The sequence below is a fragment of the Trichomonas vaginalis genome, chromosome IV (genome assembly GCF_026262505.1).
Source record: "Trichomonas vaginalis G3 chromosome IV, whole genome shotgun sequence".
NCBI lineage: Eukaryota > Parabasalia > Trichomonadida > Trichomonadidae > Trichomonas > Trichomonas vaginalis.
In genome coordinates, this window is record NC_067206.1 from 35,463,288 (window position 1) to 35,486,723 (window position 23,436).

Genomic DNA, 23,436 nt, shown 5'->3' on the forward strand with positions numbered 1-23,436 from the left:
AACGGCGTCATAGGCACTTTGAACTGCCTGTCTCGTTGCTGCATCTGTTATTTTCGTCATATTTTGTGCACTTCTTTTAACTCTTTGTCGAAACCTTCAGACTTCAGTTTCTTTCCAGATGAGAAGTCGTTCACTAGTTTCACCTTACTATGAAGAGCTTCGAAGGCGTTCTTAAAGTCAGCATTTGTTAAAGCTTCATTTGAACTGTCTTCATCCGCTTGTATTTTTGTCCTTATTGACCCTATAAGCTGGGCTGCTTTAGCGTTGGCTTGGGCATCTAACCAGTCATTGTTAGCTTTTATATATTCTGCGCTTTTCATTGCCTTTTGCATGGCTGCGTCGTTATTTTTACTTTCTTGTGCTAAGTTTTCATACTGTACGGTTTGGTTTTGCAACTGTAAAAGTTTTTCTGCCTTTACATTTGCTTCAACTTCCTTTTTATACTCATCGCTATCCATATATGTCTTCAGGGCTTTTTGTTTTATCTCTTCATCTTTCAGTACTTTATATTGAGTAGTATGGTTTTTCAAATTTATGACATCTTGTTCCATTTTTGCTACTTCTGCTGCTTTTTCTGACACTTTTTTCGCATATTGCTCTGTACTTAGTTCTTTCAGTTGTTCTTCTTTCTTCTTTTTCTCTACGTTTAACTCATTGAGTTTCTTTGTGTGTCTGTCATATTCTAGTTTCTTTTCGTTTTCACCTATTTGCTTCTGTATGTCTATGTTTGACTTTTTGACATCTGCTATTTGATTTTTGAGTGAACTCAAATTCATTTGACTTTGAGGGTTATAGGCTGTTCCGTCTGCAGCTCCACCATAGCCTGCCATTTTCGCTAAAAGTGCCGCTCTTAAACCTCCACTCTGTGCACCAAGAACTCGGTTTAAAAGCATAGGATTGCTTGACATTTGTTGCAACATAGTGGGGTCATTCAGCATTTGTTGTTGCAACTGTTGTTGTGGTGTCAGTCTTACTATTGGATGTTTCAATGCTCTCTTCCTCTTACGTATATTCTTACGTAGCTTACGTGGCATTTTAAGTGAAGTTAAAAAGCGGTTTTATACTAAACATCTTCGGGGCTAGAGGGCGCAACGCGCCTGGAAGCCCCAATACCTTTTTTTTTTTTTTTTTTCTATTAGTAAACACTACCGTATATTATTTTTTAAGCTATCTTATTTTTTGAAATTTTATTCAAATCTTTGGTCGCAAGAAGAATTGCATGATAAATAAAAACATTTAATCAAAGTCAATTTTATTTTTCATATTCAAATGGACTGAGTGTTAACATTTAACATTTTTTGCTAATTGTCGTCAAAAATTAGGCGTAAAGCAAAAATTGATATTTCATATGGTTTTATGATAGATAAGCATTATATTCCCACTCATTATATTCGTAAATTTTGAGGTTTATCCTTCGCTTTTAAGATCATTGAATTTGATTTTTATATAAAATAGTTATATATTAGAAAATAATATGAGTTTATGTGATATTATTTTTCAGAAGATTTTGTGTTCTTCTTCAAAATTTTATTTTTTATTAAAAAGAATCTTTACAAAATATACATTTACTTTAATTAATATTTAAAAACGTGCTCTATCAAAAGTTCCAAAAATTCAATATTTTAGCTTTTCTGATGTGTCACTTTTGATGAATTTCTGTTTACAACAATATAGCATATAATCATGCTATAGCCGAAAATTATAAGTTTTGAGAAGATTGAATATAACACAAATAAATTTGAATGTCAGTTAAATTGCTTGTTGTTTTTAATAGCTACTTAATGAGAAATCCAATATTGCAAAATTCAAATTGAATGATTGAAAGAACAGAAAAAGTCATTCTTTTCAATTTCGAATATGTTTCATTGTATTTATAATTATATGGCAAATAAGATATTTAAACTTGATTTTTGAAGGAAAATTCACAAAATTGAATGAATTCAAATAATTTTTATTCAAAAATAAACTAGTTATTTGAGTTTACTACTAATTGTCTATTCAAACTACAAAGTTTGTAATTTAAAATATTTTGTGAGATCAGATTGAATTAATTCAACGTTCTTTTCAATTAATATTAATGACCATATTACGCATTTTCGAACATTCTAAACCAAATATATAAAAATGGGAGACGAATGTTAAATTTGCTAGACATGGGGGAGTTGTCTGCAAAGTTTTAGCTCTTATCTCTAACAAAAAATTAATTTTTAAAAAAAAGACCGAATTCGTTTCACAGCGAGAAAAAAATAAAAGGCAAGATAGAATTTTCTAGACATAAAGAAGTTGTTTACCGAGTTTTAGCTCTTATCTCTAACAAAAAATTAATTTTTAAAAAAAAGACCGAATACGTTTCACAGCGAGAAAAAAAAATAAAAGGCAATAGAATATGACATTTTCTAGACATAAAGAAGTTGTTTACCGAGTTTTAGCTCTTATCTCTAACAAAAATTAATTTTTAAAAAAAAGACCGAATACGTTTCACAGCGAGAAAAAAATAAAAGGCAAGATAGAATTTTTCTAGACATAAAGAAGTTGTTCTACCAAGTGTCAGCTGTTACTTCTTCTAAATACTGATATAAATAAAAATCTTTAATTATTTATTTAACCTTTATTGTTTCATTAAACTTCATTTATTTTATATTATAGTTTTATTCTTTAGCTACTTGTAAAATAATCTAATTTTATATCATCATTTTACCGGATTATTCTTCAGTACATCGATTGTGTATCTAAAATAATATCATTATCCTTATTCTGTTTTTTCCAAAATTCTTTTAAATAGGGTTGTTAGATTCCCGACGATAGGTGTCTTGGAAGATTTGCCTGGTGTCATCATAGTGTCTTTAAATCAAAAATTTTATTTTGGAGTTAGTTTTATTGATTTTTCAATAAAAAACATTTCTAAAACAAGAAAATAAAACGATAAAATATTTATATTTTATATAAGGATCTTATATATTTAAAATAAACATCATTTTATTTTTTTCATTGGTGTCTGTCAAACCATAATACACTATTCAAAAATTCAATGTGTCTTGCGGTTTCAAAAGACACCTTCAAATTGAACGATAGCACAGACACTATTGAATTTTACCCATTGTATTTAGTTTTTACCTTTTTTATTTTTAAGAATTAATGACTGAAACAGCCGTTTTGCTATGACCTCAATCACTTTTATTTGTTATTTTAAATATTATTTAATTTTATTATTTGAATAGGCCAACTTATATTTGAGAAGCTCATTTGAGACCACTTAATACATTGAAATATCATAAATATTGAAATATTAAAAAGTGTATTTCAAATATTGAAATTATAAAAATTTATAATACTGAAATTGAGACAAATTAATAAATTCAATGTGTTTTTTTTGAAATAACTCTCAAATATTATTTTTTTGTTTATTTAATGATGAATAAATATGATTGCTTTAGTCAATCATAAAAACTAATTTAAGTTTAAAATAATGAAAGGATAATTTGATCGTTTTTTAAAAATACAATTATTGTTGATGATTTGCAAGAATCTTTGAAAAGAATATAATATAGGTTCTATTTTTGTAAAATTTATCCAAATCATGTATTACATAAATTACGATTAAAACGATGAAAGAACCAAAAAGTGTGTTTTGTGTTTTGTTTGTTGCGTGTTGGATGCGGGATCCTGTTATTTCCGAAATCGACAAAAAATTTGGAAATTTAATTTCCGAAATCGAAATTATATTAATGTTTTTAATATTCTTATATCAAAAGGATTAAAGTTCATTAAGAGAAAAACAATTCTTCTTCTTCAATCTATTGGCGCATTTATTTCTACACGCCAATAAGGAAGGGAAAATTATAAGACACCATGGTGTAATAAACAGAAATTCATCAAAAGTGACAGCTCTCAATTTTTTGACATTTGTAAATTCTAAATTGAATGAGAAAAATGAAATAATACTAAACATAATACAATATTCTAGATTTAATTATAATTAGGGAAAAGTTAGTTTTGAGAGTACTTTTCATAGGCATATAGAATGAAATCTTCTGAAAAATAATATCACATAAACTCATATTATTTTCTAATATCTAACTATTTTATATAAAAATCAAATTCAATGATCTTAAAAGCGAAGGATAAACCTCAAAATTTACGAATATAATGAGTGGGAATAGGCGTAAAGCAAAATTGATATTTCATATGGTTTTATGATAGATAAGCATTATATTCCCACTCATTATATTCGTAAATTTTGAGGTTTATCCTTCGCTTTTTAAGATCAATTGAATTTGATTTTTATATAAATAGTTATATATTAGAAAATAATATGAGTTTATGTGATATTATTTTTCAGAAGATTTTGTGTTCTTCTCAAAATTTTATTTTTTATTAAAAAGAATCTTTACAAAATATACATTTACTTTAATTAATATTTAAAAACGTGCTCTATCAAAAGTTCCAAAAATTCAATATTTTAGCTTTTCTGAGGTCTCACTTTTGATGAATTTCTGTTTACAACAATGGTGTCTTCAAAACGCTAATTTTTGATATTTTTAACAACCCTACTTTTAAATATCTTTTTTGGTTAGATTACTTTATATTTTTTACTTTTATTTTTTAATTTCAAAAAAAAAATTTGGTGATTGTTCTATTCTGTTAAAAAAAAAAAAAAAAGGCATTGGGGCTTCCAGGCACTTCGTGCCCTCTAGCCCCGAAGATGTTTAGTATAAAACCGCTTTTTAACTTCACTTAAAATGCCACGTAAGATACGTAAGAATATACGTAAGAGGAAGAGAGCATTGAAACATCCAATAGTAAGACTAACACCACAACAACAGTTGCAACACAATGCTGAATGACCCCACTATGTTGCAACAAATGTCAAGCAATCCTAATGCTTTTAAACCGAGTTCTTTGGTGCACAGAGTGGAGGTTTAAGAGCGGCACTTTTAGCGAAAATGGCAGGCTATGGTGGAGCTGCAGACGGAACAGCTTATAACCCTCAAAGTCAAATGAATTTGAGTTCACTCAAAAATCAAATAGCAGATGTCAAAAGTCAAACATAGACATACAGAAAGCAAATAAGTGAAAACGAAAAGAAACTAGAATATGACAGACACACAAAGAAACTCAATGAGTTAAACGTAGAGAAAAAGAAGAAAGAAGAACAACTGAAAGAACTAAGTACAGAGGAATATGCGAAAAAAGTGTCAGAAAAAGCAGCAGAAGTAGCAAAAATGGAAAAGATGTTGTAAATTTGAAAAAACCATACTACTCAATATAAAGTACTGAAAGATGAGAGATAAAACAAAAAGCCCTGAAGACATATATGGATAGCGATGAGTATAAAAAGAAGTTGAAGCAAATGTAAAGGCAGAAAAACTTTTACAGTTGCAAAACCAAACCGTACAGTATGAAAACTTAGCACAAGAAAGTAAAAATAACGACGCAGCCATGCAAAAGGCAATGAAAGCGCAGAATATATAAAAGCTAACAATGACTGGTTAGATGCCCAAGCCAACGCTAAAGCAGCCCAGCTTATAGGGTCAATAAGGACAAAAATACAAGCGGATGAAGACAGTTCAAATGAAGCTTTAACAAATGCTGACTTTAAGAACGCCTTCGAAGCTCTTCATAGTAAGGTGAAACAGTGAACGACTTCTCATCTGGAAAGAAACTGAAGTCTGAAGGTTTCGACAAAGAGTTAAAAGAAGTAGCACAAAATATGACGAAAATAACAGATGCAGCAACGAGACAGGCAGTTCAAAGTGCCTATGACGCCGTTAGAGCAACTGTTGTGAAAAGTCAAGAAAAAGAGTTACAACAGACCAAAACAGACCTAGTAAATGCTTTCTTAAAAACGAAAAGTCAGGTAGGACATTACGCTGCAGATGGAACATATGTGCCAGCTGGTGGAACTTATATACCAGCTGGTGGAACTTATATACTACTAGTGGAACTTATATACCACCAAACCCTCCAAGAGAAGCACCTGCACCAGGACTACCTAAACATTTACATCGTCACATGGACACAGACACAGGCATGCACCAAAACCAACACAACAACCAACAGTTCAAAACCCTGCACAACAACAACCACAAACAGCACAGCAACCAACAGTTCAAAACCCTGCACAACAACCACCTCCACAACAGACAGCAACCAACAGTTCAAAACCCTGCCAACAACAACCACAAACAGAGCAAGGACATAAAAGAAGTAGAGAACAAGGAAACCAAGAATTCTTAAAAATGCTTAAAGAAGACTATGGTTACCCAGATACTATTGACTTTAGTGACAGATATAAAGAAGCTATTAGAAAGTTCAAGGATGGAAATACTGACCCGAACCTATTTAGCTTTATGGCTCAGCACCAAAGGGATATAATTCAAACCTGGAAAATACAAGCTCGCTAAGGGATATGATTTAATAGCATATCATCCAAATGACATGAACGAATTTACTCCGAGATATTTGATGTCAGAGCTAAATGACAATTCAACTCTCTTCATGAAACGCGTAAAAAATAGAGACGGAACGAAAGAAGAAAGGTTTATGAGTCCGGATGACTTAGATAGGGAACTTGTTAAAAACGGTCTCGGAATATATGAAATGCCAGCAGATGAGGTACAAGAAACTCCACAGGAAGAATAGTTCAGATACAACCAGACATGGAAGAAATAGTTCAGCAACAACAGCTAGAAGAGCCTGAAGGAAACGAACAAGTCCTCCTTTGGAAACTAACTTCACAGAACTAGATGAAGATTTGGAACAGCCGAAAAATCTTGACCCTCAACAAGTATGCGGAGAATATGGAATATTTCCAAGAGTCTAAAAAAAATTCGGCTGACATAGTAGAAGAATATCGAAAAATGTTTGCCGACATACAAAAGACTCCAACACCAGATGAAAATATTCAGCATAGAATGGAAGTACTGAAAGAAAATGTACACAAATACAACAACCCTTTTTACTTACGAGCATTTAACGTTCAATCTTCGGATGAACTCGGTGAAAATAAAAGGTTAAATTTCAAGAAAACATATAGAAATGAAACATTGTTTAAAGTTCATTCAGAACCTAACCAAGATGGAAACAAACCTACTTTTGTTTCTGCAGACGATGGAACTACAATGAGATGGGGTCATAAAGCTAACCCGGATAGGTGGTTCATAAACTTACAACCACAATTCCAAGAAGTTGTAGACGCAATGGAAGTCAATGGTGAACCAGATATAGCTGGTATTTTAAGCGCGGCTTTAATGCCATTGAAAGATATGAAACATGCAGATATTTTGGACCAGTATGAAATGAACATGGCTGATGGAAATATAACACCTGACGTTCTAGAACATTTATCTCAAAGAACTACACAGAACCATAGAGATGGTATATTTGGTGAAGAGTTTAGAAAGAAAGTTAGGGAGAGAGAAGGAAGAGAACCTATTGTACATGACCTTGCAAACGAAAGTTTACAAAATGTCATAAAAACTTACTTTGCAGACAATGAACTGAGAAGGGATGAATATTTAAGAAAACTCAAATGGACAGTACCAAATGAAATGTTAGTATTGAAAAACATGTTCCTTGACAAAATAAAACCAACTACAGAAATAAATGACGCAAGACTGAAAGATTGGGTAAAAGCTTTCCCATTCACAAAAGATATAGTTGGTAACATGGAAAGAAAACCAGAATGGCTACAAAAACATATATTTGGAAACGAGCATATTCCATATGGACAGGCACTGTTTGAAGAGCTTGAACCGGAAACTCAGGAAGAGTCATGCAAACAATACGCGAAGACTCAAATACAAACTATGACAAACTCTTTCTAGGATATAGGTTACCTGAGATGGGCGACCAGAGCCCAAAGGCAAAAAGGACATGGGAAATTTACAACATACTAGGTGAACATGAGGCAAAGATGCAACAACTTGAAGCAGAGGGCAAGTTACCAAAGCGACACCAAAGAAGAAGAGAAGAGTAGAACAAAGTGAAAGTAGTGAAGAAGTAACTTCATCTAGTGAAAGTAGTGGCAATGAAGGAAAAAGAAGAGTTAAAAACTCAGTCAGGAAGAAAGTAAAGCTTGGTCCACGTGGGTTCTATTATGACATATAAATCCAACTATTCTATATTTTTACCATATGAAATGTACGCCGCTCAGAATATAACGCCAACAGTTTTGGATGCCATGAATGGAAATGTTTCCGAATGGTATAACGAATGCGACAATGCCATTAGAAGGTCAGAAATAGTTCCTGGAACTTACGAATATACAACTGCTGTTTCTTATGGAAACGTAGGTGAGTTTGGAGAAGGTTCTTCAACAACAGTAGATATTGCTTGCGACAGGTTTCATATAATTTCTATTGACAACTCTTTCTTATACGTGGAACAAGACATTGAAATAAAACCTTCTGCCAAGTTGTCTGACAAGAAAGGTTGCAATGGAATTTTCTATGTCGGATACCAATATGCTCCAGAAGTTTTCATGGGATATAAGATATATTCTAACTCTGACTTAGTTCAAACAGTAACATGGGCAAACTATGAATGGTTCGCTTTGAGAAACTCAGTACAACCACAAGCTAGAGAACAAACAGACCAGTATGCAACTATTGAGAAAATAAGAAGACTTGACCCTAACGTTCCAGGAGTTTATGTTGACCTTTCTGGACAAACTGCAGCAGCAGTAACCAAAGTAAAATTGAAACTTAGAGTTCCTTTGTCATCTTTCCTCATCTTCAGGTTTTTAAGATACTTGCCAAACTGGGCAGGAAAAATTTCTATCGAACTTACTCCAAGCAAAAATAACTTAGTCATTGCACCAACACAAGACCCATTCACTCTGTAGCTGGAACTGGTGGAGCCAAGTTCTGTGACTTTTGCAAAGACAAAGTTGACTTAGACTTTGGTTTCTCAAACCTCAACACTGAAGTAAACTACTACTTCAATGCTGCTGGAACTGCTTGGGACCCAGTTAAGTTCACATGCGAAAAGTTTGAATGCAAGAGAATAGAAAGCAGACTTGCAGTCTATATGTTGGACCCAGATATTTCAAATGCTTTAGCTGCCAAATATATTGCAGTTCCACTTATGTTCCCTATACACCAAATATCTGTCAAAGACTTTGCAGGTGAAGTTGGAAACCAAAGTGCTGACCCAGGTGCAAGAACAGATATTGCTTAACAACTGCAATGAAACATGCAGATACTATGTTTGTACTGTTCAGACGAACTATAAATGACTATTCTTGTTTCTACAACCCCGGTATTAAATATCATATAAACATAGATGGCAAATACTATCCAAGAGAAGAATATTCTACAGTTGAGGATATGAGGTCATACAACTTGACATTAGATGCTATGAACTTTAACAACAACTTCACAACAACCATTAACCCTGAAATGCAAAGTTCTATTATGCCATATGTGAAAGTATGGACTCATACAGGAGGTCAAAAAACTCAATATACAAATGGAGACCGTTCAAACTTTTGGCTTGGCATTCCATTTGCTGACTCAGAAGACTTTATGGGTGGTATTTCAACTGTTGGTACAGTTCAAATACAATATACTGGTGACAGAGACGGTCCAGATGAATTGAAAGCAAAGAAGTTTACAAAACCAATAGCACTTTTCACGGAAGATGCTCTTTTGAAGATTCGTTCGATGAAACCTGCTGGGGCTCCTCAGATTGGTATAACGACAGCTTCCATCGAGCAGATTTTGGCAGCAGGTCAGTAAGTTGTTCTTGAACTGACTTCTCTCCGTCAAATATTGACAGTACGCCAGTTTTGATATAATATTGTATTAAAACTTACCTTTAGAAATATCGGTCAGTTTTGTTGTTATATTTTTGTCTGCTTCAAGAACTTTCACCATCTCGGTTATACCAACTTTCTTTGCTTTATGAAAATATTTTGGTTCAGCAAAGACTGCTATTCTATAACATTTTCCATTGTTTGTATAAAGAACTATTCTGTCAATGAACTTGTATTGTTTGTGTGTGTAAACTTTGTTTTGCTTCAATTCGAAGAGATACTCAAATACGTCCATCTTTTTATTCTAAGTAAAATGTCATTTCCGAAAAATAGAAGCGTAAGTGTTTCAAAAGGTTTAATGGCGATGGCAGATGTGAAGTTAAATTCACCAACTCAAACAAACAGTCAAAGTGTTGTTGTCAATGTCAAAGACAGAGATGTTGAAGTGGGGAAACCATACGAAGACGAAGATGGTATAACAATAGTTCCTGTAAAAGAACAACCAACATACCTGAAGTTAGCAGAGACTTAAGTTCTGTTGCAGATATTCGAAACGACTACCAACAACTTAAAGACAAACTTAAAACTCAGGAGAAGATTTGTCAAGCTTTGGTATAATGTTAAACTTGGTTGAACACAACCCTGTAAAAGTGAACTCATATGTCATTGCACCTCATGAAATTTTGAAAGAACTATTGAAACTTTTGACAGAGGCAGACGATATAAACATCAAAGAAATAGAACCCGACATTGCTTGCTGTGGTGTTTCATATAATGTCATTGACAAGATATACGTTATGAAAGGAGGTGAAACGTTGAACTTAAAATATAGTTTCCCAGACGTCATAAAAATATTTGACGACCACAACATTTCATTAAAATTTACTTGCTAAGTAAAAATGTCAAAACTTCTTGAAAGATGTTTGAAGAAAAACAATATAGACTTTATTTCATGTAAAGGACTTTACACACTTTTGAACGATATGAAAGACCCTGTTTTGTTTGTTCGTGTAGACAAAGGAAAGTTCTATGTCTTTACAAAATATTTGAACTTCTTAGACAGAGAACTTCAAGAAACGCCATGTGAAAGTTTAGATGAAGTTCTTCTCCACTTTCAGAAAAACTTTTAAATATATGTAAATGGCAGAAGACATAGTGGTTTATACTATTACGACTAAAAACCCTGAGTCATATAATTCTATAACAACAAACTTACAAAGTCCTCAAGGACGATATTGTAAACTGACCTTAAACACGATGACGACTAAAGCCTGTTTTGCTCTTTTGACACCAGAAGATTTTTTGTTGTGAATGGTAAAAAATACTCCTTTGAAGATACTTACTCAGATATACCACCAACAGGTTTTGTTGACTTATTTAATACTTTAAGGACGGATGTAACATGTGCTGCAACTAGAGCAGGTTTCATTATGTTTGGATGTCCGACTGAGTTTAGTATAAACGATATGAGCTATAATACAAAACTTATATCTGGTTTTTACTACCAACAGTTTCCTATAACAGGAAAAGGTGTCATACAAGGAATGTCTGTTCCATTGACTTTAAGTACACCTATTTTATATATTGTTTCAAACTTAGGTTCAAAGTGCTATTCGAATGTCGACAGAAACTACTATGACCAAAAGATACTCATGCGTATAAACAACACTTTCTCTGCTGGTTTGCCTATTGTTCATTCGAATGCAGAGTTTTCAGCTTTAGTAAACTCAAACACTTTAGCAAACATAAACTTAACCTTAGTTGACGCAAACTTTGTTCCTGTAAAACTTTTATGTCCTATGTATTTGTCAATGACGGCAGAAAGTTTCGAATTGGAAGATGCAACTGGTGAAAGTATTGTACTACAAGAACAACTTCAACAACAAATAGCTCAAGAACAACAAATGCAACAAATGGAACAAATGCAACAACAAAGTCAAGAACAACAAATAGCTCAAGAATAAAAAATATTTTTTTTTATTTTTATAAAAAAATGTACAGAATAGACGTTTCAGATTTTTATGACTTCCAAGCGTTCAGAAATATGTGTCCATTTCGAGACTATAACAAAGCAGTCGAGAATTTGAAACGTTTAGTCATTTATGTCGACTCTGCCCCAGAATGTTATGTCATGAAAGAATGGGATGTAGTCTTTAACAAACCTAAAGCGACAATAGTTTCAGAACAAGAATGTAAACAGAAACTTAAGAAAATAAAAGTCGTACAAGTTGGCATGAAGATGTTAGATGCTTGGGATATCTTATTGTCAAAGTTAGAAGATTTTTCAGTTCGTGGTATAAAGTTCTATACACCATCTCCAAACTTCTATTCTATCTTCACTGGATATAAATACGAACAAGTAGAATGGAAAGAAAATGTTATAGAAGCTTGGTTAGACCATGTCAAAGAAATTATATGCAATGGAAACGAAAGAGTCTATGAGTATATCTTATGTTGGTTTGCAAACATCTTACAACATCCAAGTGCTAAAAATGAAACTGCTCTCATCATAATTGGAAAACAAGGAACAGGTAAGAACACTTTCTTTACAGATATCTTATGCAAACTGTTAGAGGGCTATTCGAACCCGAATATGACAAACTTAGAAAACATCTGCGGTAAATTTAACTCTTCAATAGAGAATATGAAACTTATAGTATGTAACGAACTTCAAAGTATAGATACAACAAAGGTTTTGAACTCAGATGCTTTGAAGAGTCTTATAACAGACAAAGTTGGAGTTGTTGAAAGAAAGTATAAGACCAAAGAGTTTGTGAAAATGTTGCAAATTTCATCATGGTTTCAAACAATGCCGTTCCGATGAAGTTAGAAAGTTCTGACAGAAGATATGTAGTTGTCAGAACGTCAGAAGCTCATATGCAAGATACAGAATATTTTGACGACTTAGCAGAAACTTTACACCTAACTTTTACAACCACTTGTTCTCATATTTCATGACATTAGATATTTCAAAGTTCAATCCAAGACAAATTCCACATACCGAAGAGAGACAAACATTGTTAGAAGCAAACAAGAGTGTATATGAACTGTTCATAGATGAAACTGACTTTGAGTGTTTAGATGAAAGGTCATTGTACGATTCGTATAAACAGTATTGTCAAGAGTATGGTTATATGACAGCGTCTAAACGAACATTCTTGGCAAATGTCAAAAGTCTTTTAGACGTACAGAATGGTGTATATACAAAGAAAAATTTTTCTGAGTAAATTTTAAAAAAAATATTTTTTTTATCCGATAGAAAAGATGACGAAATTCATCTCAGTCAACAAGTACATGTCAGGACTTAAAGAAGAACTAGACCCATTCACATATTTGAATGTTTACTTCTACCATTTTGAAAAGTCTACATTTGACAAAGTTTGGAACATCGAACCAGTTAAGTTTGCTATTGTGACTAAAAATGGTGCGAAATTTGAAGACTTAGACATAGAAGGTTTGTTAACAGTCAAAGAAAGTTTTGACAGAAGGTTTCAAACCTTAAAGAAGGCAAAGCATACAAACTTGTTATACCTTATGAACCAAAGAAAGCAGACGACTATGAATATTATGAGTCTAAGATAGTTGAAGTTCAAGGTAAATTGGGTAAAAAGATTTTAGAGTCTAAGCCAGTGTTTGCTCCTAAAGAGGAAGAGAACATTGACATTGACCCAGAAATGTTCTAAAAATAAAATTTTATTTTTACATGTCATATCTCTTCTCTGGCTCTGGTTCTTTCTTCTCTTCTTCTACTTTCTTTTCTTTCTTTTCTCTCTTCTTCTTCTCTGGTGGAGTTATGTCAAACTTCTCAGAACCATATTTTTGTAAAAGTGCTTTGTCATTTAATAGCTCTTCTATTCTGTTTTCTATTTCATTTTCAAGAACAGCGCATGTGTCTTCTTTGCATTCTAAGAAGTTTTGTTGGACTTCATCTCTCCAAGAGGCGTCATCTCTGTCAACAAGTCTGTCATTGACAAATTTTAAGACTTCTCTGCTTAAGGTTTTATGGTTCTTGTCATATTCCCAGAAACAGAACTTTAGAACAAATTCACCTTTCTTGTTTACACTATGTAAGATTTTATGGTCGACAGATGTTTTGCTGTCGAAAAGCTTGTCTCGAATATAGATAGCGAAATCGCTAGACATTTCCTAAAAGATAAAAATTTTAATTTTTCTAAAAATATGTTAGAAAAAAAGTTTGCTGACATTGACAAGAAATTTGAGAATGTTTTAAACAAGAACAAGAGGAAGTTGGAAAATGCTCAGATAAAACCCATACATGACAAGTTCTTATTTGCTCAGAATGGTATAACAGGTCTAATCGCACCACCTGGGTCGGGTAAGACTTTCACTTATCTTAAAATGGCTGCACAACAACAAGAACTAGATGAGAGAAGAACCCATTCTATGAGTTAGTAGTCATTTGTAGTACTTCTGGTCAATTTGACCAAACCGTCAATTCGTTCAAAGATATATAAAAAAGTCTAAGTTAGTATGTATAAAAGATACTGAGTTGTTAGATTGGATAAAGAAGTACCAAAGAAGAGTTTTTGAAGTACAATGCTATAAATGAGTATGTCAATTCGAGGTTTAAAGACCCAAATGAGGAAATGCAGAGAATATTAGAGAAGAAACACTTCAGAAACAAACAGAAAGAGATAGAATACATTTCGAAAGAAATTGCAATCTTACGAATTGGAAGACTTACCCTCACAGATGTCTTCTTATCTTAGATGACTTTGCTTCTCATCCTTTGTTTTAAAGAACAGAGAACAAGACATGTGTCGAATTCTTAAGAAGCTCAGACACTTTAACATTTCAGTTGTCATTTGTGTACAGACAGCCAAGAGTTTAAGTAAGGATGTAAAGAGAATACTTACTGACATTGTACTTTTCCCCGGATTGTCCGAAGACGATTTCATGGAACTTATGAAAGAGTCCATGGCAGGTAAGTTTGACAGACATGAACTATGGGAGAAGTACAAAGTCATACAAGACCCTCATACTTCTTTCAGAATTCACATCTACGCAAACAAAGTTCAAATTGTAAAAAGTCAAGCGTAAAAATGTAAGTGTTTGAGTCTTAGTCTGTTGTGGTGCTGGGGCTGTCGGTTCTTCTGGCTTTGGAATGGACTCGGTTGGTGGAACGTCAGCCATTCGTTTGTGTCCTGTCGGAAGGAAGGACTTTTCCTGTCGGAAGGAAGGACTTTTCCTGTCGGAAAGAAAAACTTTTCCTGTCGGAAAGAAAAACTTTTCCTGTCGGAAAGAAAAATTTTTCCTGTCGGAAAGAAAAATTTTTCCTGAAGGTCGGCCAAAAAGTTCTCAATTTTCGAAAATTTGAATGGTTTACGGACGGACAACTGGAAAAATTTTTCCTGTCGGAAGGAAAATTTTTTCCTGTTGGAAGGAAAATTTTTTCCTGTTGGAAGGAAAAACTTTTCCTGTTGGAAGGAAAAACTTTTCCTGTTGGAAGGAAATTTTTTTCCTGTTGGAAGGAAAAACTTTTCCTGTCGGATGGAAGGACTCGGAATGCCAGAAGGATTTGACAAGACAATTTACCATCTAGAGCTACCTGAGCCATCTTTGGTGTCAAGCTTGAAAAATATATGGTTCATTTACTCTTCCTCTTTGAAGTTATCGAAATACTCTGTTATTTTTTCCTTCAGTAGCGGCAAATCTTCTTTGAATGTAAGTATTGTACAACCTTTCATATCATAGTGTGTTTGAGGTAACGTATCTTGAACTATCTGTTTAACATCTTCATTTGGTGTCATTGAAATCGGTAAGTTTTCGCGATAGAACCAATTTCTGTCAGATTTGTAAATCTTAGCAAGGTCGTAAAAGCTTTTGTTGTTTCTTCTGACTAAATGCAACATAACCATATCTCTGTCTTCTTCATTTTCCATCTCTTCAGTGTAAATCATATACTTATAGTTCTTTTCCTTTCCTTTTGGTACCGAACGTGGTATTCTTTTCTGTATGTTTTTGTCTTTTGCTTCTAGCTTGTTCTCTAGCTCTTCACGTTCTTGTCTATGAATTTCGTCAAGAAGTCTGCAAATATACCAAGCATAGCGAGCTGAAGCCCATTGTGCCACATTATTTACAAGAAGTCTATGTACATACCAACCTCTCAAACCATTTGGCAAATTTTTACGATTTTCATAGAGTTTTGGCGACCCCGAAAAAAGTCTGTCTCGCTGTGCTTCGCTCAAAAGTTCTTGTGTGCTTTGGTTTTTGAACCAATCGTCTGTATGTTTGGTATCTGGAGCAAAACATGCTGTCAAAATACTTTGCATTTGGTACATGTCATCTTTGACCGAACGAATGAGACGTAACTGTTTGTTATACTGAACCCACTCGTATTCTTCATCTATAGCTTCATGAACGATAGCAGTTGTTGTGTTCTCTGTTGTTGTCATATCTGTCTTTACATACAAAATAAAAAATAAAAATAAAAAATATTAGCGTTATTTTCTATCTTGTATAAAAGACCAAAAATAAACGCTTTACATGTATTTTTCAGCAACTTCGTCAAATAATTTTATAGCTTTGTCGATCTCATCTACTTCAAACGTTTCTTTACCTTTCGTGGGAGCACCATACATTTTCTCAAACTTTTCAAGTAGTTCTGTTTCAGCAGCTCTCATATCATTCACAAACACAACCTTAACTCTATTGACTATACTGTCATATCTTTGAGTTATATTATATGTTCTTCCTATCTTATATCTTTTTGTATTGAAGTCCTTCGGTTTCTGAACGATGTAAAGTAAGCCTTCACTGCAACGTTCCGTATCGAATGAACCATATGTTATGAAATTATATCCAACAACTGGGTCAATCCAGAACAAAACTACTGGTATAAGACTTTTGTCTATAAGATATGCTCTTGTTCCATAGAATCTTACCGATATCATAAGCTCAGGATTTTTTGTCAAAATTTTCTGAGTAGAAGCATTTTTAACCCAGTCGTGTGCTTTCTTTCCTTCAGATAGTGTTAAAATGTCTGACAAAGAATATTTTTTGTATTTCTTTGAGTATCTTACGTTTAAATCACCTATTCTAACCACCTTGGTCTCATTGTCTATCTTTTTAACTGTTTCAAACTCAGTGTTTGTCATTTCCTGTTCTTACATACAAAATAAAAAAATAAAAAAAATAAAAACTAACGCTATTTTTTTATCTTGTATAAAAGATATGATTTCAGGGATTTTTTGACGAAGTGCAAAAGTTCTCTTCGTCAAAAAAATACAGTTATATCATGAAATTTGGTCATTTTTTCACGATTTTCATGAGTTTTAGGCGACCCCGGGAAAAGTCGGGGTCGCAATTTTTTACGATTTTCATGTGTTTTAGGCGACTACGGTTTTTTCCGTACTCGCATTTTTTTACGATTTTCATGAGTTTTAGGCGACCCCGGTTTTTTCCCTACTCGCATTTTTTTACGATTTTCATGAGTTTTAGGCGACCAGGGTTTTTCTCCCACTCGCAATTTTCCACGATTTTCGAATGGAATCTCGACCCGCGGTTTTCCACCGGTCGCAAACATATGAGGAAATTCATGAAATTTGGTCATTTTACTCGGCAAAAATATATTTTAGATCTAACCAGGTCCCTCGGTCAACTAACATCTTTTTGAAAACGGTGACAACATGACATTTTGACAACAACACAGGAAATATACTTCATCGTAAATGTTTTGTCATGAATTTCATCGTCAATGAGTGTAAATCAGGCAAAAATATATTTTAGGTGAAGTGGTGAGATCTCACCTGTTTTCTCACCTCTTTTCTCACCTCTTGAATTTTGTATAAAAGATATGATTTCAGGGATTTTTTTGACGAAGTGTCAAAGTTCTCTTCGTCACTCATAACAGTTATATAATGAAATTTGGTCATTTTACTCGGCAAAAATATATTTTATGTTAGCATGTTAGATCTAACACGTTTTCTAACCACTTTTCTAACATAACTATTTACAAGCGTTTTACATGGTATATGTTGCGATGGTTCATGACTTTAAACAGTTTTGTAGCTTCTATTTCTTCACGAAGGATATCAAAAGTTTTAACAATATTGAATGTATCTTTATACTTCTTCTTGACGTCAGATAGAAGGAAATCGTCAGCAGTTGGATAGTTTTTGTTCAGAAATGTCAACATGTCCATTTTATCTTCTGCTGGTTTCTCTGCTTCTTTCTTTAAATCTGCATAGTCGTTTCTCATACGTTCTATCTCTTTGACGGAGTAGTTATATTTCCTCATTGCTGCTTTACATTTTGAACATTGTGGGTTCATTTTAGCATTGTACATTGAAATAAAACCTGCAAGTACAACTAAGGCGTCAATGGTTTTCTTTAACTCAAAAGTTGCTGGTTTTATCTGTTGGTTCCATACTTTACCTCTTCTATCTTTATCTCTTATCTGCCATACACATTTTGCAACTAACGAAACAAAGTTGTCGTAGGTCTTAAATTCTTCAGATTTATATATGTCAGAAACATTTTTATATACCATATCGCAGTCTTTGTCCATGACTTTGTGGTTGCAATGAAATCCAAGAAACTCATAGTTTACCTTACGTATGAACTTCTTGGTTTCTACTGAGTCAGTTGCTTTGACTTCAATTTCTTCAAATTCTGGAATAGTAAGCTTTTGTTGTTGTATTTCAGGAAGTTTAGGTAGATGGTCAATAATATCCTGCATTTCATAAAGATATTCTTCATTTGTTTCATCTTTCGCAGTGCAATCTAAATCTCCTTGGAGAAGTTCCTGCTTTATCTTCTGGATTTCTGTTTCGAAAGTATATGAAGAAGGAATGAAGCTTTTCATCTCTACTAACATTGAAGTTGGGTTCATGATTAACGAGTTTGGTGAAGTTGTTGCTAACATGTTCTTACAATAAAAATAAAAAATATTTTTTTAAAAAAACTAACTTTATTTTTTATGTTTTTTATGAAAGTGTCAAAACTCATGAATTTCGAGAGTTTTCTACGATGTTAGAAAAGTGGTTAGAAAACGTGTTAGATCTAACATGCTAACATAAAATATATTTTTGCCGAATTCTGTATAAAACTCAAGAGTTTTGTGTGTTTTCTACGATGTTAGAAAAGTGGTTAGAAAACGTGTTAGATCTAACATGCTAACATAAAATATATTTTTGCCGAAAAAAATGAGTTTTGGTTGAAAAAACAGGTGGAGCCAAAAGTGGCTCGACCTCAAAACAAGCATTTTGTGAAGAATATACCAACCGGCGGAAAACAGCGGGTTGCTTTTTATACAAAATTCAACGGGTGAAAGAATACGATGAAGAAGTTTTGACAAAACATGTACGATGAAGTTTATTTCCTGTGTTGTTGTCTAAATGTCATGTTGTCACACTTTTTCAGAGAAGTTAAAATGACCTGGGGACCGAGGGACCTGGGGACCTGGGGACCTGGTGACCTGGTGACACCTAAAAAACCATCTACCCTAAAATATATTTTCTATCTTAAGGAAATTCATGAAAATTCAAGAGGGTGAGAAAAGAGGTGAGAAAACAGGTGAGATCTCACCTCTTCACCTAAAATATATTTTTCAGTACTTTTTCAGCACTTTTCCGTAGTTGTATATGAAAGACAATTCGAGATAAAAGTCATAGTATAATGGTAAAATATGTTGCACACCGTTTGTTGTGAACCAAACTTGAAAGTCAGAGAAACTGTTACTAGGTGGTTCGTAGAATTTAGAAGCAAAGTCATAAAAGTCCTTACCGATACAAAGAAAACTGTTGTTGCTTGAACTGAAACTTGCATGACACATGACATTTTGAGGATCGAACACGTTTCTATAAACTGTCAAATCTGTTGGTGGGAGTATAAATTTAAATGGACCATCTGGTGGTAATGGTTCGTTCTGGTTTAGTAACCGAAGAAATTGCGCCCAAGAACGTTTGTCTACTCCCCAATATAAAAACTCTGTATCTCTTGGAGGGTTAATTTCAATCTTTTGAAATGAAACTGTGGAGTTCATCTTGTCGTATTCTAGCTTCAGATAGTATGTTCCATTTAGTAAAGAGTGGTATTTTTCTTGAAATTCCCAGTAGTATTTGTTTATTTGAGTTTGAAAGTCATTTAGAGTTTTTTCAAGACTTTCGTCTGAACGAATTGTAAAGATTTTCATTTCGTCAAATTTTTCTATTAGACCATCAGAACCTTTATACTGACCGTGAAAATATACTGCGAACATGAATGCGTTAGTTCTATTTGAAAACAAAACTCTTCTAAATCCTATTGCCTTTGCATCTGAAGGACTTTGAAGCCAACGAACTGGATAGTCAAACCTGTAAGATCGAGATGAAATTTCTTCATCTGATATATTCCTACCAGCGTTTGTAAAGATATAGTCTAACGGTTTTGTATCTGCTACTTTTGTTCTTTGTTTTTCAACCTGAAGCATTTTATATATGTAAAAATATACTGTTTTAAAAACGTTTTAAAATGGTATGCAATTTTTTATTTCATGCAATGTTTTATTTCTGTGCCGTCTTCAAGTACGGCCCAGTACTTACGCTTGGAGAGAACATGAACTTCGGAAAATACCTTGTCTAGCTTAAAAAGGCCCATCTTTTCACCGACTAAACCCATTTCAATGAGTTTGTTATAGCCTTCCTCGTTCGTCATGAGTGCGTCAATGTTCTCATAGTATACCACAATTTTGGATTTAACCTCGGAGAAGAATTTGTTGTAGTTGTCAAGGACTGCCTTTGCGAACTGAGGGTAGGACCAATGTTCGACAATAGGTTTTACTGTGGTTACTAAGCCATTTTGACCTTCGGTGAACTCGTACTTCAAAACAAAAGGAGAAAACCTTTCAACAAAGTTGTCGACCTTCTCATAGTGTTTACTCTTCATCTTTTGAGGTTTCTTAATGGAATATCCCCATGTCGAATTCATAAGCAATTTGATTGTCATTGCAAGTTTGGGGTTTGAAGCTTTCCTAATATCATACAGTTGTTGTATGACTTTTCCAACTGTATAGTTCTTTCCCGGGAACTCACCTTTTTCGTTTGGAATTCCAGTTGGAATATATTGGACGAACCTCATGTACGCAGCGTTAAGGTCGACATAGTATATTTTTTCATATGAGTCGAACTTGTCGCATCCAATTGGCCCAGTTCGTGGAAATTCAAGTGAGTCTCTTATCTTCTGAGAAACTTCTCCTGTTATCTCATAAACATCGTCGAAGCAACCTGTTTCATATAAAACCTTCTGACCTAACTCAGATGCTCTCCAATACAATTTGACGTCAATTGGATGTCTCAATGGAAGTTTGTTTATAGCATCTTGAAGTTCTTGCAACCTCATTGGAAGTTCTTCTGGTTCAGGTTGGTATCCGAACAATCCAACTCCTTTTGGAACTGTGTACTTCTTTTGTGCTATAACTTTGTCTGGAACAACTTTTGGTCTTACCAACAATGAAAAGTTTGTTTCGTCTTTTGGTACAAAAGTTTCTGTCAGCTTGTCATCTGGAATTGGTTCCAACAAGCCTTTCTCGAAAAGAATGTTAACAGCTCTGACAATGTTGCACTTACCTTTTCCGAACAATGGGTTTGTAAGACTTTCGTTCAACATGAAGTGGTTGTGGACAAGTACAATCTTCAACCATGGCAATTTGAAGTCAACAACATAGTCGTCATGTGAAGAACCTTTCTCAGTCGGAATGTTGACTCGGATATTCACATTTGCCAACGGTGCAATTTTTGTCAATTGACTTCTAAGAATGTACCTTGTCTTCACACATGACTCAAGATACTTCATCTTCTCTTCTGAAACAAGACCAGAGTTCCTGAGACATGTAAGAATACAAGGTTCATTGACAATTTTTTCAATTGAATTGTAAATTCCATACCTTGTCAGGTTAATGTCAGACTTATTTCTGAACGGGAAGTATCCAGCATGTTGTCTGACTGCTTGAGGGTTGGGTTGATACCATTCGAACTTCACGCTTGCAATTCCTTCAATCGCATTCAAAATATCTGAGTCGGAGTCAAACATTTGTTCTCTCTTTGTAGTCTTGAAAGCGTCAAGAAGTTGTGCGGCTGTTGTGACATTGCCATGTGCATAGTAAATATGACCATCTAAATCTGTTACGGTTAGTCTGAGATTGTATCCTTTCTTATTTCCGTCTTGTATGGCAGCAAGTACTCCCATGAAGCCTTCTTTGTTCTTTCCTTCGTCAAAGTTTACTGTAAAGGTTCGACCAGATGTAATTTTACTTCTAACCTCACGATACTTTTCATATGCATATCTTGTTCTTTCCATGGGAGCATGTGCGTCTTCACCTTTTCCTTTTTTCCTTCTCAAAGGATGCAATTGTTCGTCATGTTTCCAGTAGAATCTGGCAAAGCCGTCGTGTCCTTCAACTTGCGGTTCATTAACATCGAAAGGCATGTCCATAAGACGCTCTTCTTCTAACCTCTCTAATCTGTTTGGATAATTTGCGCGTGCTGTTTCTAAGTCCATTTCGTAGCGAAGACCAGACAGTTTGTCATAGACTTTTATTGGCTTTCCCTTCCTATATTTAAACTTCTTCGAAACTCTCCAACCATATCTTTCTAACTCTGCTTTTATTCTAGCAGACCTTCTATCCATTCTATACGGGGGCATTTTTATAAAAATAAAAAAATGTTTTTTTCTTTACTTTACGTAACCACCGGCTGCCATAAGTCTTTGACGCCAACCCATACCAGCTAATGAAGGTTGACTTGGTTTAGTATTGAAACTAACCTTTGGTTTTGGTTTCTCTTCTTCTATTGGTTTTTCGTCACTTTTCGGTTCATCTGACTTTACCTCACTTGCTGGAACAGTTGTGTCGTCAACATCTTCATAAATGTCATATGCCATCTGTTTTTGTTTTCCTTTCAACTTTTTGTGTTTGTTGTAAAGTTTAGAATATTTCGACTCTAAGTCAATGAGATGTTCTATAATGAACTGTTGGTCAGTGAAGTAAACTTTTCCATCTGTTGTCTCGAAAGCTCCTTCAGACTTCAATATTTTATTTGTGAGAGTCTGTTTCTTTTTTGAGATACTTGCCGTTCCATTTTTATGAAAAGTGACTTTGTAGTTAGAGTTTGTATTTCCAGACCTAGCACTTTCTATTATTGAATTTTTCTCTTCATCTGTAAGTTCTTTGACAGGTTTTGACAATGGTTCTGAACTTTTTGTTTGTGGTGTCAAATCTACTGTTTCAACTTCTTCGGTCATTTCATCTCAGTAAAAAATTTTAGTTTGGTTTGTTTCAACTGGTTGTTTTAGGTTTTTTATGTCGGTCTAAAACTTCCTGAGGTATATGAAAAACTTGACAAACACGTGGTTTAAAAGGTGGTCTTCCATGACCTATTCTGTCTAAAGCTGCATTGTTCATTTCATCTCAGTAAAAAATTTTAGTTTGGTTTGTTTTCAACTGGTTTGTTTAGGTTTTTTAAGTCGGTCTAAAACTTCCTGAGGTATAGGAAGAACTTGACAAACACGTGGTTGTGTAACTGCTGAAGCCGACAAAGCCATCTTGAGCCCATTTGTCTCAATGCTGTATTGTTCATTTCATCTCAGTAAAAAAATTTACATTCCCCACGTTTGAGGCGGGTTGAGGTTGGTTGTTGTTTACCCACTGTTGTGCAGGTTATATCCTCTGTTAAAAAATCTTT

At 33.9% G+C, this 23,436-nt stretch overlaps 6 protein-coding genes and 3 pseudogenes across 9 annotated transcripts, besides 11 other annotated features; 4 read left to right on the top strand and 5 right to left on the bottom strand.

Moving 5' to 3' along the window:
• Positions 1-371: 371 nt before the first annotated feature.
• TVAGG3_0226690 (protein of unknown function, DUF4106 family) lies at positions 372-1,034 on the bottom strand (the record flags this gene model as incomplete). Its single annotated transcript, XM_051227196.1, has 1 exon — positions 372-1,034. A coding segment is annotated over one exon (663 nt), but the record flags the coding sequence as incomplete, so codon positions are not given.
• Positions 1,035-1,630: 596 nt separating this feature from the next.
• Positions 1,631-1,668: a mobile genetic element.
• Positions 1,631-1,668: a terminal%2Cinverted (terminal inverted repeat of Banshee-A3 transposon ID:TVAGG3_0226700).
• Positions 1,669-2,435: a mobile genetic element.
• Positions 1,669-2,435: a terminal%2Cinverted (terminal inverted repeat of Banshee-A1 transposon ID:TVAGG3_0226710).
• Positions 2,436-2,662: 227 nt separating this feature from the next.
• Positions 2,663-2,691: a mobile genetic element.
• Positions 2,663-2,691: a terminal%2Cinverted (terminal inverted repeat of ISTv1 transposon ID:TVAGG3_0226720).
• Positions 2,692-3,855: 1,164 nt separating this feature from the next.
• Positions 3,856-3,892: a mobile genetic element.
• Positions 3,856-3,892: a terminal%2Cinverted (terminal inverted repeat of Banshee-A3 transposon ID:TVAGG3_0226730).
• Positions 3,893-4,467: 575 nt separating this feature from the next.
• Positions 4,468-4,505: a mobile genetic element.
• Positions 4,468-4,505: a terminal%2Cinverted (terminal inverted repeat of Banshee-A3 transposon ID:TVAGG3_0226740).
• A 1,205-nt stretch (positions 4,506-5,710) lies between these two features.
• On the top strand, positions 5,711-6,713 carry TVAGG3_0226750 (annotated as a pseudogene). The gene has a single exon. A coding segment is annotated over exon 1 (1,003 nt).
• Positions 6,714-7,064: 351 nt separating this feature from the next.
• Positions 7,065-23,436: part of a mobile genetic element that runs on past the window's edge.
• TVAGG3_0226770 lies at positions 8,141-9,740 on the top strand (annotated as a pseudogene). Its single transcript has one exon. A coding segment is annotated over exon 1 (1,600 nt).
• TVAGG3_0226780 lies at positions 10,898-11,721 on the top strand (annotated as a pseudogene). The gene has a single exon. A coding segment is annotated over exon 1 (824 nt).
• TVAGG3_0226790 (uncharacterized protein) lies at positions 11,751-12,325 on the top strand (the record flags this gene model as incomplete). The annotated part of the gene is made up of 1 exon (XM_051227197.1): positions 11,751-12,325. A coding segment is annotated over one exon (575 nt), but the record flags the coding sequence as incomplete, so codon positions are not given.
• TVAGG3_0226800 (organellar and viral DNA polymerase type B) lies at positions 17,730-18,644 on the bottom strand (the record flags this gene model as incomplete). Its single annotated transcript, XM_001295294.1, has 1 exon — positions 17,730-18,644. One exon carries the CDS (start codon positions 18,642-18,644, stop codon positions 17,730-17,732), a length of 915 nt encoding a protein of 304 aa, XP_001295295.1.
• Positions 19,552-20,189, bottom strand: TVAGG3_0226810 (uncharacterized protein; the record flags this gene model as incomplete). Its single annotated transcript, XM_051227198.1, has 1 exon — positions 19,552-20,189. A coding segment is annotated over one exon (638 nt), but the record flags the coding sequence as incomplete, so codon positions are not given.
• TVAGG3_0226820 (DNA/RNA polymerases family) lies at positions 20,648-22,384 on the bottom strand (the record flags this gene model as incomplete). The annotated part of the gene is made up of 1 exon (XM_051227199.1): positions 20,648-22,384. A coding segment is annotated over one exon (1,737 nt), but the record flags the coding sequence as incomplete, so codon positions are not given.
• TVAGG3_0226830 (phage tail repeat-like family) lies at positions 22,430-22,996 on the bottom strand (the record flags this gene model as incomplete). Its single annotated transcript, XM_051227200.1, has 1 exon — positions 22,430-22,996. The coding sequence occupies one exon, from the start codon at positions 22,994-22,996 to the stop codon at positions 22,430-22,432; it is 567 nt and encodes a 188-aa protein (XP_051112186.1).